At 34.1% G+C, this 18,813-nt stretch overlaps 1 protein-coding gene across 2 annotated transcripts in view; it reads right to left on the bottom strand.

Moving 5' to 3' along the window:
- Window positions 1–486: 486 nt before the first annotated feature.
- opcml (opioid binding protein/cell adhesion molecule-like) overlaps window positions 487–18,813 on the bottom strand; it is a 1,247,413-nt gene continuing 1,229,086 nt past the window's right edge. For both annotated transcript variants that reach the window (XM_030154013.1, XM_030154014.1), the window contains 4 exons: window positions 13,756–13,893; window positions 11,207–11,327; window positions 4,225–4,376; window positions 487–1,578 (listed from right to left, as the gene is read on the bottom strand). In XM_030154013.1, coding sequence (XP_030009873.1) covers window positions 1,478–1,578; window positions 4,225–4,376; window positions 11,207–11,327; window positions 13,756–13,893 — 512 coding nt within the window. In that variant the 3' untranslated portion in view covers window positions 487–1,477. The remainder of the gene's footprint in view (window positions 1,579–4,224; window positions 4,377–11,206; window positions 11,328–13,755; window positions 13,894–18,813) is intronic.

Genomic DNA, 18,813 nt, shown 5'->3' with positions numbered 1-18,813 from the left:
AACACACATTTTCAAATCTACAACAGTGACATGATTTTAATAAATGTGATAAAATGTGTAAAAAAGAAAACATTTGCATTATCCTTTAAGTAGCTTTAGTTATACTTGCGTTCTAACAACTCACTCTTCTAGTGAATACTAATAGGCGTGTTAAGAGATGTACTGGACTTTATAACTAGACATAAATTAGCATACATCATTAGGTAACGGATAATCTACTCTCCCTCTGTATATTTGAAAGGGTAAAACTTCTGCAGCTCTCTGAGGCTCCTTAATGAAGAGCCTCATTTTTACTAAGACACGGTACGTTAAGCAAACACCTGCCTGAGAAATGAGAACATTTAAATTTCCAGATATTTCAATAGTCGTCGAGGTCAAACGACTGGCGAGTACAGTAAGTCGCGCTAATTACAACTTCCATTAAACGACTTGAAAACTCCACTCTCAACTTAGTCTCATTTCATCTGGAGGTTTTTGCCGAAAATGTTTTTTAACAAATTAAATAAAGTTTCCATAATTGACACCAGCATAGCTAATAAGACCACCCTCTAACCCGACGCTAATGAACCCATTAGAGCCACAGCGATAGTTAACATTTTCTTTGAAACATGCTTCAGCTCTGATCGCTTAATTAATTAAATTCGCCGTAGCGGGAAAGCGAAGTGGCAACCCGGGCCGACATTTCTGACTGACGATCTCAATCCGAATATGCCATGAAGCTGCTATGACGCTGTGATTAGGTGTGTCAAAAAATACCATTTTTAACAATAAGAAGTGTATGTATTTTTGAAAAAAAAAAAAAAAACAGCTGAGCAGGAATTGTCTGTACACATTTCTACACACACTACAATGGAAATAAAAATTTGGATGCACTATGCTGTAGGACTCTGCCTGAGAAATCATGGTCTACTATTTATTATTCTGAACTGTTCATAATGAAGGATATGATATTCCGTTTTGCATACAACTGTAAAAATACAGTAAAATTCAACAATCACATTGCATTTTTTCCTTTTTTGTCATTTACTTAAAAAAGCTTAATGGTATTGTACAGATATTGAACAGGACGTGACACAATAATAATCTGAATGTACACTTCAATATTGGGCAATAAACAGTCAACTATCAACAGTTACATTTATTTTTTCGTTTTTCCCTTTCCACATACAAAAAGGTTGGGGAGACACAAACTCAGTAAGTTCTACCATCGTCAAATTAGTGCATGATTTGAATTTTTCCCTTCCTCGGACTGAAGCCTCTCATTCTTGGCGAGCCAACAGAGAACAGACTCTGATGCAAAGCCAGAAAAGAAAAGAAAAGAAAAGAAAAGAAATGAAAAGGAAAGGAAAAAAAAAAGGTAAAGGAGAAATAAGGGTGAGCTACTGGAGCTCTTGGTTTTCCATTCTTCTTATAGGACTAATAGTCTGTTGTTGCTGTTCAATGCTGAGAGAAGCTTGAGGATTTGTCGCGTTTCACATCAGAACTTCAGCAGGTAGAATAAGGTTACAGTCAGCAGGAGGCGTACGGAGCTACGAGGCCATACAGCTGCCCCGTTCACATCATGCATGGCACCGGGACCTGCAGGAAAACACCATGAGGTTATGACGCTCCATGAGGATTCATCTGTAACAGCCAAGGTAAGTACAATACTGAATAATGACAGTTGGATTAAAAAAGTACTGCACTGTTTTTTTGTGTGTGTGTTTTTGTTTTTTTTTACATTTTAGGCAATACACTTAACCCTTTATCGGACAAGTGACTATTTTTGGTCATTTCTGCATACATTACAAGATAGTGAAGGCAACAGTTCCAGGGAGGTCAATCTCAGGTCCGATGTGGTCTACAGACTTAAGGTCCACTTCTGCATGAACGGTGAGTGTACCTGCTTTGTTCGGTACCAGGAAGTAATGGTACTAATGTAAGGAATGATGTTCAAAGGGAGAATGTGGATGTGGACAGGGGTCTGGATCAGCACTAATGTTGGACTAATGTTCTGAAATACATGTTCATTTCCCCTTACATGTGTTTTTCTTGTATTTTTTTATATATACTTCTTGGATTTTTTATTTTATTTTATTTGTTTGCCATTTATGGGTAACTTCGTTAACCTTGATTTTTTACATTATTACTTTTGTGAAATTTTTCTAAATGTTTTCTAAAGTCTTGTAATGTCCTTAACACATTAAGGTTTTTTTGAATTTCAGAGTATTTCTATGAGTTGAACTATAAAGGGTTAAAAACAAAAAAGCTAAGAGAATTAATAAAAAAAAACAACTGTGGCTGCATACATGTATTGCAGGGGTGTCAAATATACGATCCGTGGGCCAAAACCGGCCCACGTGATGAATTTGTGAAATGCAAAAATGACACTGAGGATATTAACAGTCAAGTATGTCAAATTCAGTTTAGTTCCAAACTCCAAAAATTTAAAAAAAAAAATTCTGCCTATTATGAAATGTTTTGTGTATTTGTAGATCCATTCTAATCTGTAAATTGTAATGTACATGTGTATATGATAAACTGAGGCATAATACTGTTAAAATTGCACTTGTTTTTGAGAAATGTCAGGCTTTTCAGGTTATTCACATTTTTTTGTGGAAGAATAGTTTGTGTAATTTTACTTTTTTTCACTCTAAACCATAGAGAAAAGCTCAGAGTTGACATTATTTATAGATTATTAAGTTATTTTACTGATCTAACTCACTCGAGATCAAATTAAGCTGAATGCAGAACCGGAAAAAAAATTAGTTTGACACCCCTGATATCATTGTTTACCTTATTTGATCAACTCTTAATTTAGGATGTATAAAATGTTAGTTCACCGATTCATTCTGTACAGATGTCTGTATTTCAGATGTCTCTGTCTTTAAAAAAAATATCCATGTAAATCGATTATAAATGAGCTTAGTCAAACCATAGAAAAGTCAACCTGCAAAATCTGAACGATTTAATGGAAAACCAGTCATAAAAAAAAAACAAACAGATGAAGACAGAGAAATATATATTTTAAGGTGCATCCATTTAAGTGTTGAATGTATTTACAAAATGTTCACCAATTTTCACCTTTCAGATAAAACTGTTTCTAGAAGATGGCAAATTGGAAGAAGGAAATTACAGCTTTATTATATAATTAAAAGCCCAGCCAAGTTGTCTGTATTTTTTTTTTTTTTGTTATTTATTGATATTGTTTTTTGTTAATAGTTAATTAACCTAATTGGCAAATACAGTGTAAAAAAAAAAAAACACCATAAAAGTTGTATTACGTTACAAAGTTTAGTGTGAGGTAAAATTGCTGTTTTTGTTAAAGCATTAAAACAAGTTGGAAAGAGCTGCCTGTTCTAATTTTATTTATTATTTAATTTATTATTTATTTATTTATATTTATTATATTTATTTTAATTTTATTACGTATGTGTCTAAATTGCCTTTTTTCTCGTTCACAGCTGGGAGTTACAACACATTCACAGTATAATCAGGGAGGTTTGTCAGGTAAGAATCGGGAAACGCCAACACTGAATCGAGCCGTACAGTTTATTCGACCTCTTGGTTTTCCTTATTCGTTACAAACCTCTCAGTGAAATTAATCATCACTTTGTACAACACAGACTGGGCTGAAGCTCATCTGCCAAGTACTGCTGCGCTTTTATTCATAACTTCAGTTGAGTTATCAAAGCACCGAGCCAAGGCTTCATTGATTGGAATCTTATATTAGCTTTTAACATTTGTCTCTGCTGTCTTTACGCCATTAATTTAACCATAGAACTGTTTGCTGGAGCCTGTAAATTGAATAGAGTACTGAAAGAGATGAAGATGAGCCCAACGGGGAGCAATTTGTATGTAGGAGGTGAAGTGGTCCAGTTAAAGCCCTGGTGTTAGCTGGTCTTAAGGTTCAGGTCAGGGCAGCACCTTAGGCTTTGCTTTACTTTAAACTCAACTCTGAGATGCTGGAATTCCAACGGTTCTATAGTTTAATGCCTGAATTACATGGGAGCTTTGCATTGATTCTGCAGTTACCATAGAAACAGATTTACTGAACAGCAGAAACCAAAAGGTAAACCGCTGATGACATACAGTACGAGACCTTGGGGTCAAAATAGATTTTTTTTTTTTTTCTTTTTTTCCCTACAGTATATGATTTTTGCAGCGGCGGGCAGGCTATTAAATACACACTTAATCAGGTGGAAAACAAGAATTTAGTTCTTCTAAACTACTTTTAACTCTTACCATAAAGGATTATGCTGGCATTAGTGATGCCCATGGTGTTCATGGCCACGCAAGTGTAGTTTCCGTAATCTTCTTCTGAGACGTTGAAAAAGACGAGCATCGATTGTTTCCCGTGATTTTCTATCTTAACTCCATTGAGTCCATTGAAGAGCCTGGAAGAAAACAGAGAGACGACACTTAAAAGAAAAGTATGTAGCATTTTCCTAAAACACAGGTGTCAAACATGCGGCCTGGGGGCCAAAACTGGCCCGCCAAAGGGTCCAATCCGGCCCGTGGGATGAATTTGTAAAGCGCAAGTTAGGACATCAAACTCAAAAATAATACCATAATAACCTGTAAATAATGACAACACCAAGTTTTTCTCTTTGATTTAGTGCAAAAAACATTAAATTATGAAAATGTTTACATTAACAAACTGTCCTTTACCAATAAAATGTGAATAACCTAGAATGTCTGAAGTAAATTAAGTGCAATTTTAACAATATTTTGCCTGTTACTGAATGATTTGTGCCTTTGTAGATCTGATCTGTAATGCATATGTATAAATCAGAGGTGTCAAACTCATTTGAGTTCAGGGGCCACATTCAGCTAAATTTGATCTGCAGTGGGCCGAACCAGTAAAGTAATAACATAATAATATATAAATAATGTCAACTCTAAACTTTTCTCAAGCGAAAAAAGTTAATTTACATTATGAAAAGGTTTACATCTACAAACTATCCTTTCAAAAGATGTGAATAACATGAACAAACTGAAAAAATAAGTGTAATTTTAACAATATTCTGCCTCAATTTATCATTTACACATGTACATTAGAACTTACAGATCACAGTGGATCTACAAACACACAAAACATTAAATAACAGGCAGAATATTGTTAAAAAAAAACTCTTAAGACATTTCAGGCTATTTGTTCAGGTTATTCACATTTTTTGTGAAATTATACTTTGTTTTAGTGTAAATATATGAAAATATTTACATTTACAAAGAGAAAAATTTGGAGTTTTACTGGTCCTGGTACTAGTCTGAATGTGGAACCTGAACTAAAAGGATTGTTTCAGTGTAATTTTTGCATTTCACAAATTCATCCCAAGGGCCGGACTGGACCCTTTGGTGGGCCGGATTTGGCCCCCGGACCGTATGTTTGACACCTGTGGTATAAATGATAAGTCAAGGCATAATATTGCTAAAATCGTAATCACATTTCTTAACAAATTTCATTTTTTTCAGGTTATTCACATCCTTTTTGTTTGGACAATTTGCAAATGTAAATATTGGCATAATTGAATGTTATTTTTTGCACTAAAATAATTTGTAGTTGTCATTATTCATTGACTGTCATGCTATTATTGTACTGGTCCGGCCCACTTCAGATTAAATTGGGTTGAATGTGGCCCCTGGAAGAAAATGACTTGGACACCCCTGTCCTAAAAGATGTTCTCATCTGCCCAGGTCATCGTTCTTCTTGGTAGTTCTAGACTGGTTCAAGGTTGTTATCGTTAACGAAAACTAACGAAATGACTAAAACTAGCACTGAAAAAACATTTTCATTAAAAACTATAATTAAAAGAAAAAAACAATAACTGACTGAAACTGTATTGTGTGCTTACAGATGAAGATGAAGATTTTTCTAAAACATGTCTGTGTAGGCTCTCATTTGCCCAGGTCATCATTCTTCTCGGTTCAACTAGACTGGTTCAAAGTTGTTATTATTAATGAAAACTAACGAAATTACTAAAACTAGAACTGAAAAAAAACGTTTTCATTAACTGAAATAAATAATAACTATTAATTAAAAGAAAAAAACGATAACTGACTGAAACTGTATTGTGTGCTTACAGATGAAGGCAGAGGAATATATTTCAAGGTGCATCCATTTAAGTGTTGAAACTAACTAAAACACATAAAAATTATGGCTAAAATTCCCTTCGTTTTCGTCTTTGTCAGTGTTGGATTGATATGAAATGGATTTAGTTCACTTGAGCAATTGTAGCTAGCGGCACCATATGGCGCTCCACGGTCCGTCACGTCTCGTCACTTGTCATTTAGAGTTGTCTTCTTGTTCCCACTCTACCTGGAAACATGGAAACCAAAGTTGGGAGAAAGTAGCAGAGTCTTGTATGGGATTTATTTGAATATGACGGCAAAGAAGAAAAAAGATATGAAGAAACTAAAACTAATACTAGAACTAAACTAAAACTAAGCAAGAAAACAAAAACTAGCACTAGTTTTAATTAGTTCTTAGAGTAGGTTTACTCTAAGAACTAATTAAAACTAAGTGAATTAGAGAAAAAAAAAGTCAAAACTCACTGAAACTAAACTGTAATGAAAAATCCAAAACTCTTATAACCTTGGACTGGTTTAGCTGTTTTGAAAACGTTTCATCCTTAATCCAAGAGACTTCTTCAGTTCTGTTCAGTTCATGGATGAGGGACGAAATGTTTTCAAAACAGCTAAACCAGTCCAGTTGAACCGAGAAGAACTACCAAGAAGAACGTTTTCCTAAAACTATGTATGAAACCATCCTTCTCAATCATATTTTTTTGAGAAACCTTGCCCTCTATATTTTTTATTTTATTCCTCTTTCGCTGTGTTCAGGAAATTGTTCCCTGGCTTTCACGAATGCTCATCAAATTTGCATTTCACCATTATGTTAGTGCATGTCTTTGGATGGTAGGAGGAAGCTGGAGTACCTGGAGAGAACCCATGCAGACACAGGAGAACATGCAAACTCCACACAGAATGCTCCCACCCCCATCAACTAGAGTTGGAATCAAACCCAGGACCTTCTTGCTGTGAGGTATGAGTGCTATCCACTGCACATGTATATGTATATGGAGGCTATATACAGGGTGGGGAAGCAAAATGTACAATATTTTGAGGCAGGGATTGAAAGACAGTGTATGACCAATTAGTTTATTGAAAGTCATGAGAATTTATTTGCCACAAGAAAATGTACATAATAGAAAATGTTTTTATTCTATGTGTCCTCCTTCTTTCTCAATAACTGCCTTCACACACTTCCTGAAACTTGCGCAAGTGTTCCTCAAATATTGGGGTGACAACTTCTCCCATTCTTCTTTAATAGTATCTTCCAGACTTTCTTGTAATAGTTTTGCTCATAGTCATTCTCTTCTTTCCATTATAAACAGTCTTTATGGACACTCCAACTATTTTTGAAATCTCCTTTGGTGTGACGAGTGCATTCAGCAAATCACACACTCTTTGACGTTTGCTTTCCTGATTACTCATATGGGCAAAAGTTTGTGAAAAGGTATGGATAATAGTGTTAGGTATGATTATGACATCAATATATGTTTGGTTTCAAAACAATTGACGTAGTGCCTGCTGAGAAAAAACAACTAAATGTTCATTGTAAATTTTGCTTCCCCATCCTGTATGTAAGAAAACTCAGTCACAACCTGCCCGATATTTCAATGGACTCTATGCGCAGCCTCACTACTTCCTCCTTTCATTATGTGGTGTCATTATTGGACACACTGATTAATCCAGGTGTGTCTGCAACTTCTTGTTGTGACTACTGTGCACCACAGTATACCAGTGCATAGAGTCCACTGGTCTTTAATCACTGACGAGGGTTGTCACCTCTGAAGAAGAATTATAGAATAATCCTCTGAGCTGCTCTAAAATGTCACGTCACGTATTTCTCTACTGGTAGTAACAATTTGAAAATTTCATATCAGGGTTATTGTGACCAAAATTATCACGGTTTTCATTATTATCACGGTATTGTTGAAATTGTGCTCAAAATGTTCAAAAAGTACTCATACACACACTGAAATAATTTAACCAAGTTGTATTTTGAAAAAAACAAACAAAAAAAAAAAAAAAAATAAAAAATAATAGGCACATTGCACTTTCTGTTGGCAGAAACATTTAACTATTAACCAATTAGCCTATTTTGGCCGTTTTTCAGTACTTTTATATACTATATAAACTAAACTAATGTTTACTATACCCATGTTCGTTTGTTCGTTTGTTTTCACCACAACTTCATTTATATCATCTGCCTATCATTTTTTCACTTTAACTTACTATAAAAACATAAAAGGACAGAAAACACACAAAAAAATATAAAATCCGATTGGAAAAATGTCTATAATTTATTGCATAAATAACACAAAGATGCTTAACGAACCTTTTCAAAGACTTTAAAAGTGAATATTGGTTCCAAATATTAGGTATATAAAATTGTAATAAATTAAAACTATACTCAAATATTTGACATAAAAGCAGATCATTACATAAGTGTTTTCTCCGGAAAAGTGCGGTAATCAAACACAGTTATCATGCTAATTAGAATTTAAACGGTAATACTAACCGTCTGCAATTTTACTATGGTTTATCATTACATTGGTAATCGTTACATCTGTATTTCTCTACTGATGAGGCTTGTCTCCCAGCAAACTCATGGACACCAGTACTGATAAGATTCAGGGTCAGTTCTGCTCACTGAAGAAGATGTCGTGGCCACAGAAGACTTTGCATTCCAACAGATACACACCTAAAATAACAGTCAGCGTAGCTCATCTCAGTAACAAGACGTGGACTGGCGGTTGGAAAGCCACGTCAATAGGTGCGGCCCAGTCAGACGACGGAGTCAGATGACGTTGCAAAGTTCGGGGTGGAGTCACCCAAGAAGATAATTGTCAACCACACCCAGTATTTGGGGCTCCTGTGGGAGCTCTTTTTCAGAGAGACCGGCGCTGGCTTTGATCTTTCACATGTGATCAGAATAAATTCTTAAACTGAGACCAAGTGCATCCTGAACTCGTCTTTGGAGCTTCTAATCAACGAACGCAAAAAATCCTAACACCCCCAAGGATGATATTCATTTAGGGATGTAAAAACCAGAGGGGGGTGTTGAAACATGCAGCCCAGGAGCCAAAACCGGCCTGCCAAAGGTTGTAATCTGGCTGCTGGATGAATTTGCAAAGTGCAAGTTAGGGCATCAAGCTCAAAAATAATAACCTATAAATAATGACAACACCACCTTTGATTTTGTGCAAAAAACATTAAATTATAAAATGTTTACGTTAAACTATCCTGTAACAATAAAATGTGAATAACCTGAACAAATATGAACAACCTGAAATGTCTAAAGCAGGGGTGTCAAACATGTGGCCCGGGGACCAAATGCGGCCCACCAAGGGTTCAAATCCGGCCCCTGGGATGAATTTGCAAAGTGCAAAAATTCCACAGTCAAGGCTGTCGAACTCATTTTAGTTCAGGTTCCACATACAGACCAATATGATGATGAAGTAAAATAATAGCAGAATAACCTACAAAAAATAATGACTTCCTATTTTCTTCTCGGTTTGATATGAAAAAAATAATCTTACATTATGCCTATAAATAATGACAACTTCAAATTTTTGTCTTTGTTTTAGTGCAAAAAATAACAATAAGTGCAATAAGTGTTTGTAGATCCGATCCATAATGCACACGTATAAATAATAATTTGAGGCATAATATTGTTAAAATTACACTTAATTTTCTTAAGAAATTTCAGTTTTTTCAGGTAATTTACATCTTTTTTTGTTTGGATAGTTTATAAAAGTAAGTATTTTCATAATTTCGTGGTGTTTTTTTGCACCAAAACAAAGACAAAAATTTGGAGTTTTCATTATTTATAGGTTATTATGCTTTTATTTTACTGATCCGGCCCACTTTAGATCAAATCGGGCTGAATGTGGCCCCTGAAAGAAAATGAGTTTGAGACCCCTGGTCTAAAGAAAATTAAGTGCAACTTTAAGAATTTTCTGCCTGTTTGTGCCTTTGTAGATCTGATCTGTAAAGCATATGTAGAAATGGTAAGTCGAGGCATAATATTGATAAAATCGTACTTATATTTCTTTACAAATTTCATTTTTTTCAGGTTATTCACATCCTTTTTGTTTGGATAGTTTGTAAATATTGGCTTAATTTAATGTCATTTTTTGCACTGAAACCATTTGGAGTTGTCATTATTTATTGGCTATCATGCTATTATTGGACTGGTCCGGCCCACTTTAGATTAAATTGGGCTGAATGTGGCCCCCGGAAGAAAATGAGTTTGACACCCCTGATCCCCGCTAACAAATCACACCCAATGACCATATTTTCTTACCAAATTCTAAGGTGTTGTACCTGATCAAACTCATGAGGAAAGTCCAATACCGCATTGACTTTGTCCTTAGTTCCATGTCACTCGCTGCTGTTTTAAACCTGCGCTCTCTGAACAGCAGACACTTCTCATTTTAAAACCACATCTTTAAATATAACTCATCCTCATTGAAGACGCCGCACATGCATTTATTCATCGTTCAGTGCACAACAGCCTCTGACTGTAACTTGGTGCATTTCCTCTTGCTCTGCCTCGCTGCTGTATTTCACTTTTTGTGGATGCTAGTCATTTATTTTATCTGCCTCCTCAATCTTTCTGTTCTTGGGGACTGATTTTGACTTCTGGGAACCGACGAGCAGCGTCACTGTCACCGTCAGGGACCATTTAACAGTGCAACATAGCCTGTGTTTATATCAGCTTACCAGCTGTGGGGCTGCTCATAAACATCTTCCCAGCCTTCAGCTGCAGACGCCTGTATTATACCATTATATTCTCTAAATCTCTCAGCCACAAACCCCACCGACATAAACCAATTACCGTGTAAAAAAATAATAATTGCTGCCTTCGGAGTCCATGCCTGTTTTGCATACGATCCGACTGAAGTTTTTTTTTTTAGTTGTATTTTTTTTTATAATACCAATGTTGTGTTTTGCCAATAAAGGATTATCTCATTACATCAAAAAACTCCAGTTCATGATTAAAAAAAAAAAAAAAGCTGTCGTTCCGATGCGGTTTGTTTTCGAATAAAGCGAGTCCACCCCCCTGCGGCGGAATAAGTGTTCCTGTGTGAATGTAATGCAGACTTCAAACAAATCTAAGCCCGCAGAAATCACACGGCTCAGACGGGAAACTTGCCTGCGGTCTTCTTTGTACCACTCAAAATCTGCCCTGGGGACAGCCGAGGCTTCACACTGCAGGACGCCTTTTTGTCCAACCGGAGTACCCGTACTTCTCGCCTTGGAAATGAAGGGAGGATCTATAAAAACACATTACAAACATGTTTTTTTTTTTTTTTACGTTACAGCACATAAAGCAGTGTTTTACAACCTTTTTTGGCTCATGACCCCATTTGAATTATGAGAACCTTAATCAAGATTTTTTTTTCCTGAGTGTTTTTATTCCTCTTTAGGCATGAAAAAAAACAAAGTGATTGATTTTTTTTTTTTTTTTTAATCAAACTGTTTTTCATAGACTTACAAAAATGTCCACTCAGCTACCCCATGAATTTTATTCTTGAAGCAAAGAAACATGTATTTAAAACCCAATATCCTAAAGTGATATGAAAACAGTGACATGAAACCATGTTTAATGCAGCTAATCTGATGTTTTCTCACATTTTAACATATTCTAATACTAGTTATTACTGACTTCATGGAGATAATATGCAAAAAATAAATATTAACAATTGATTTCCACTCAAGAACAGCAAAGTTACAATAATGGTATGAATTGCAGTTTATGAGATGATGCATAAGTGTCCACTGTGTTGGTTGATATGGAACTAAAACAACAAAACCCATGAATAAAGCTGTAGAGTAACTGTCCACTGTAGTGACCACTATGCATGAAAGGGTTAACATCACAATTTTCTGGCGACCCCAGACATTCAAAACGGAGACTTTTTTTTTTTTTTTGCTAAAATGAATTTGTGTTTGATCATGTAATAGTTTACTGTACTATGTTGCAAATAGCTAGTTAGCATGTTGGCTAGTTAGCATCTCTGTGATCAGCAATGACAAGGTAAGCTAACGTTTCTATGACTAGTTAAAATTCCTTATTAATTGTGGATTTATCTACCGGCGTCCTCGGTGCCGTGCCCCCAGTTTGAACATGCAAAATGTTGAAAAAAATGCAAGCCTTCCTGCTGGGATTCGAATATCATAAACTGTAGTGTTACTTACTGAGCTATCCTTCCACATGTACTTCAGGGCACAAATTTATACATTATTTACGGCAGTGGTTTCCAACCTTTTTTGGCTCGTGACCCCATTTTAACATCACAATTTTCTGGCGACCCCAGACATTCAAAATGGAGACTTTTTTTTTTTTTTGCTAAAATTAATTTGTTTTAATAGTTTACTGTAAAGTAGCTAGTAGTAGTTGCAAGTAGCTAGTTAGCATGCTGGCTAGTTAGCATCCCTGTGATAAGCAATGACAAGGCAAGCTAACATTTCTATGACTAGTTAAAATTCCTTATTAATTGTGAATTTACAGGCATCTCCAGTTTGAACATGCAAAATGTTGAAAAAAATGCAAGCCTTCCTGCTGGGATTCGAATATCATAAACTGTAGCGTTACTTACTGATGTACTTCAGGGCACAAATTTATACATTATTTACGGCAGTGGTTTCCAACCTTTTTTGGCTCGTGACCTCATTTTAACATCACAAATTTCTCACGACCCCATACATTAAAAACAGACTGTTTTTTTGCTAAAATGAATGTTTTTGATCATGTAATAGTTTGCTATAGTATGTTGCAAATAAATGCTAATTTTAGATGATATTTAGTCTATATAATGTATATTATTATGGACATAGGCAGAAAAGCCAGGTGTAGATTACTGCACAAAGTGAGATTTTGATTTTCCTTGGTCAGGATATGTACAGTCAGTCCAGCTTGGATTTACAAGGCTGACAATTAATACTGAACAAACAAGAACTCAAACTATGAATTATGAAAGAGCTGCAGCATCTGAAACTGACCACAATGAACATTTGACAGATAAACAGAATCACAGTGTTTCAGTTTCAGCTTCAGTTTGTCATGTCCTTTATATATTGTGATTGTTTCTGTCAACTCACCGTATGTTTTTTATTAGTACGTTTTTTGTTTTTTTTTTTATTTTTATCAATTACTAGAAATTTCAGGCGACCCCATTTGAATTTCAGGTGACCCCACGTTGGGTCCCGACCCCAAGGTTGAAAAACACTGCTCTAAGCCCAGATAAGTTAAGTTTATTGAAAAAAACTGAGAAAAGTGGTTGCCTTAAAAAAACATAATGTGCTGCACACTTTTACTCCACCTCTGCTAACTCTAGCGTAAGATTCTGTTGAACGTTACTGCCCTAACATTTTTTTATTAGTATATTTTGTTTTATTTTTATCAATTACTAGAAATTTCAGGTGACCCCACGTTGGGTCCCGACCCCAAGGTTGAAAAACACTGACATGAAGTACGCATTTTCTCTAGCTTTCGTTCATTTTTTTTTAATGTGAATCGGCACCGTTAGGAGGTCACTCAGGCTTTATCTGAGCATACATTCTATAAAACAGCAATTTTTTATGTCTTCCCACTCTGCTGCTATTGCAAGCAATTTTTTTTGTCTTCCCACTCTGCTGCTATTGCAAGCAATAGCAGCAGAGTGCAATCGTAACGGTGAATGCGAGAGTCGCGGTACTTACAGTTGACGGTGACTTGCACTGTCCTGACATCAGGGGTCGAGATGTCGTTAGAAGCGATGCACTCGTATGAACCCGACTGCTCTTTGGTGATGCCCGTCAGCTCCAGATGCTCCCCCTCGGTCACAAATTTATGGGTACCTGTGCAAAAAAGAAGAGAAGAATGGAGAAAAAAAAAAACAGGTGCATGAGTAAATCCGTTTTTGACTAGTTAATCTCTTATATATTAGTAACTCCACCCCAAAAATTTCGGCCCAATCCATAAAGTTTTAGACCCCCCCCCCCCCCCCCAAAAAAAAACAAAAAAAAACCCGTCAGCAGAGTGCAGAAAACCCATTTTTCAATTTGTCGGTTAGTTCTGCCATATTTGCTCATGCCAATGTCATATTTAGAGGTTTTGGGGGATGCTACTGTCGTTTATGAAGGTCTCAAATCATGTACAGGTCAAGGTCACATGATTTTAGACAAGGTCATTTAACACTGAAAAACGGGTAAAATCACACGTTTTTGTTGATTTCTTTTACTGCCTCATCTTATTTCACAGATCTGCACTCAGGGCTTTCACTGGAGAACATTTGATCCTACACACACTGTGTCTGGAAAAACTGATATTTTTTCATGCATTTTTGCTTTTTGTGCGAATGAAAACAGTTATTTTTTGAAAACTCTCGTCAAAGAGGAGATGCATCAGTGTCATGTGTGAGACCTTTGTTTATCCTAGCCTCATTCTATGGTGTGTTTATTTATTTATTTACATTTTATTATGTTGTTATTAAAAACAAATGTGGGGAAAGTATATATTTCTATAACTACCTGGCTATATTTTGGTCTCATACACGATGAAATCACATTTTCTGTTTCATCAGCTACTCTTGATGTCTCAAGTTTTTCTTGTTGTTGTTGTTGTTGTTGTTGTTGTTGTGTACCTGGTGTAACTGGATATCTGGAAAAACTGATATTTTTTCATGAATTTTTACTTTTCCTTCAGATGAAAAGCATTATTTTTCTGATCAAAATGGAGATTTTAGTAAATGCATGTGTAAGATTTTAGTTTATCCTAACCTTAAACCTCATAATATGCTTTTTCTTTTTTTTTTTTTTTTACATTTTAGTATGTTATGGAAAACGAACATATGGAAAATACACGTTTCTATAACTACGGCTATCACATTTAATCACATTTTCTGTTTCATTAGCTTGATGTTCCAAGTTCCCCCCTTTTTTTGTTGTGTACCTGGTGTGGACTGTATGTATTTATGTTTTTCCTGAATATCTGGAAAAACTGATATTTTTTCATGCATTTTTGCTTTCTGTGCAAATGAAAACAGTTATTTTTTGAAAACTCTCATCAAAGAGGAAATGCATCAATGTCGTGTGAGACCTTTGTTTATCCTAGCCGCATTCTATGGTGTGTTTATTTATTTATTTACATTTTTATTATGTTTTTATTAAAAACAAGCATGGGGAAAGTATATATTTCTATACCTACCCGGCTATATTCTAATTCTGTAGTACTGTATTTGTAAGACCAAATTTTACATTTTACTATACTATGACTAAATTTTACACTTTACTATATTATGACCAAATTTACGCCTTACTATACTATGACCAAATTTTACATTTTACTATACTATGACCAAATTTTAAATTTTACATTTTATTATGGTATGTCCAAATTTTACGCCTTACCATAGTACGACCAAATTTTACACTTATACTATGACCGAATTTTACTCCTTACCAAATTTTACATTGTACTGTACTATGACCAAATTTTACATTTTACCATAGTATGACCAAATTTTACATTTTACTATGGTATGTCCAAATTTTATGCCTTACCATAGTACGACCAAATTTTACACTTTACTTATACTATGACCAAATTTTACATTTTAGTATGACCAAATTTGACACTTTCCTGTATTATGACAAATTTTAAACCTTACTAAAGTATGACCAGATTTAACACTTTAGTAAAAAATGACCAAATTTGACACTTTACTAAAGTAGGATCAAATTTTACACTTTACTATATTATGACCACATTTTACGTCTTACTATATAGTACAGAATACACTTTCCTGTATTCTGACAAATTTTAAACCTTACTAACTACTTACTTACTTACTATGACCATATTTTACACTTTACTATATTATGACCAAATTTTACTCCTTACTATAGTATGACCAAATTTTACACTTAACTAAAGTAGAATCAAATTTTACACTTTACTGTATTGTGACCAAATTTACACCTTACTATAGTATGACCGAATTTTACTCCTTACCAAATTTTACATTGTACTGTACTATGACCAAATTTTACACTTTACGATACCATGACCAAATTTTACATTTTACTATTGTATGTCCAAATTTTACGCCTTACCATAGTATGACCAAATTTTAATCTTTGCTATAGTATGACCAAATTTTACACTTTACTATAGTATGGCCAAATTTATTGTCCAAATTCTACACTTTACTAAAGTAGGATCAAATTTTACACTTTATTGTGACCAAATTTACACCTTACTTTAGTATGACCAAATTTTACTCCTTATTATAGTATGACCAAATTTTACATTTTACTATACTATGACCAAATTTTACACTTTACAATACTATGACAAAATTTTACATTTTACTATACTATGACCAAATTTTAAACTTTACTATATTATGACCAAATTTACACCTTACTATAGTATGACCAAATTTTACATTTTACTATACTATGACTAAATTTTACACTTTACTATAGTATGTCCAAACATTACGCCTTACAATACTTTGACCAAACTTTACACTTTGGTATGACCAAATTTTACACCTTACTATAGTATGACCAAATTTTACACTTTACCAAAGTAGGATCAAATTTTACACTTCACTATATTTTGACCAAATTTTATGCCTTACTATAGTATGACCAAATTTTACACTTTACTAAAGTAGGATCAAATTTTACACTTTATTGTGACCAAATTTACACCTTACTTTAGTTTGACCAAATTTTACTCCTTATTTTACATTTTACTATACTATGACCAAATTTTACGCCTTATTATAGTATGACCAAATTTTACATTGTTGTTGTGACATCTGGAAAAACTGTTATTTTTTTCCATACATTTTTTCTTTATGTCCAGATGAAAATGATTATTTTTTTTGAAAACTCTGGTAAAAATGGAAATATTAGTAAACACACACACATCATTGCATATTTACCATGATCACGTAATATATTAAGATGCTATTTTTTTTCGTATATACAGAAACGCTTTTGTCATGACCACATTTTTGTCACATTCTCCATCTGTTTCTGCACTGTACTTTATATATGTGTGTGTTCAGGTTCTGCCTTAGTTCTCCAACTGTGATAACAGTACAAACGACCATAGACCTGACTTCCTACCAGGTCTATATTACATGTATCAATTATTCATTCATGTTCTGTAGCAGTGGAATGCTCTGCAGGGTTGGACCACAGTCATCACTGAGGCCAGTCTGAATGTGTTCAGACTGTAGAAGAACCTGGAGCTGGAACCCATGAAGAACAAAGGCAACAAAGACCAACTGAACAGTGTGGAACCAAACCCCTGCACCATGAAACCAAGGATTACGGACAGGAATTATAAGGCTGAAAAATAAATGACTTTTCCATCAGTGTGTTTCCTTTACTTTGGTCCAAACTTAATATACGATAACCAAACATTTAAACTTAACCAAACCAAATTTTAAACCTTGCAATATTATGAGCAAATTTTACACTTTACTATGATCAAATTTTACACCGAAATTGTAAAACTATGACCAAATTATGAATAATTTTACACGACTATATGACGAAATTTTACACTTTTAGTGTATTTTGACCAAATTTAACGCTTTATTATAGTATGGCCAAATTTTACATTTTACTATACAATGACCAAATTTTACGCCTTGCTATAGTAGGACCAAATTTGACACTTTACCAACTCAGGATCAAATTTTACACCTTACTAAAGTATAACGAAATTTTGCACCTTACTATATTATGACAAAATTTTATACCTACAATAGGATGACAAAATGTTACACTATAGTATGACCAAACTTTACACTTATTCAGTATGTCCAAATTTACTAAAGGAGGATCACATTTTACACTTTACTATATTATGACCAAATTTACACCTTACTATAGTATGACCAAATTTTACATTTTACTATACTATGACTAAATTTTACACTTTACTATAGTATGTCCAAACATTACGCCTTACAATACTTTGACCAAACTTTACACTTTGGTATGACCAAATTTTACATTTTACTATACTATGACTAAATTTTACACTTTACTATAGTATGTCCAAACATTACGCCTTACAATACTTTGACCAAACTTTACACTTTGGTATGACCAAATTTTACACTTTACGATACTATAAGCAAATTTTACATTTTATTATAGTATGTCCAAATTTACTAAAGGAGGATCAAATTTTACACTTTACTATGACTAAATTTTAAACTTAATGTATGTCGAAACTTTATGCCTTACAATAGTTTGACCAAATTTTATGCCTTACTATAGTAGGACCAAATTTTACACTTTACTATACGCCTTACTATAGTATGATAAATTTTCAAATCAAATTTTACACTTTACTATATGATGACCAAATTTACACCTTGTATGACCAAATTTTACACTTTACGATACTATGAGCAAATTTTACATTTTACTATATTATGACCAAATTTACACCTTACTATAGTATGACCAAATTTTACATTTTACTATACTATGACTAAATTTTACACTTTACTATAATATGTCCAAACATTACGCCTTACAATACTTTGACCAAACTTTACACTTTGGTATGACCAAATTTTACACTTTATGATACTATAAGCAAATTTTACATTTTATTATAGTATGTCCAAATTTACTAAAGGAGGATCAAATTTTACACTTTACTATGACTAAATTTTAAACTTAATGTATGTTGAAACTTTATGCCTTACAATAGTATGACCAAATTTTACACTTTACTAT

The sequence above is a fragment of the Sphaeramia orbicularis genome, chromosome 14 (genome assembly GCF_902148855.1).
Source record: "Sphaeramia orbicularis chromosome 14, fSphaOr1.1, whole genome shotgun sequence".
NCBI lineage: Eukaryota > Metazoa > Chordata > Actinopteri > Kurtiformes > Apogonidae > Sphaeramia > Sphaeramia orbicularis.
This window is presented reverse-complemented; position numbering and strand designations above follow the sequence as displayed.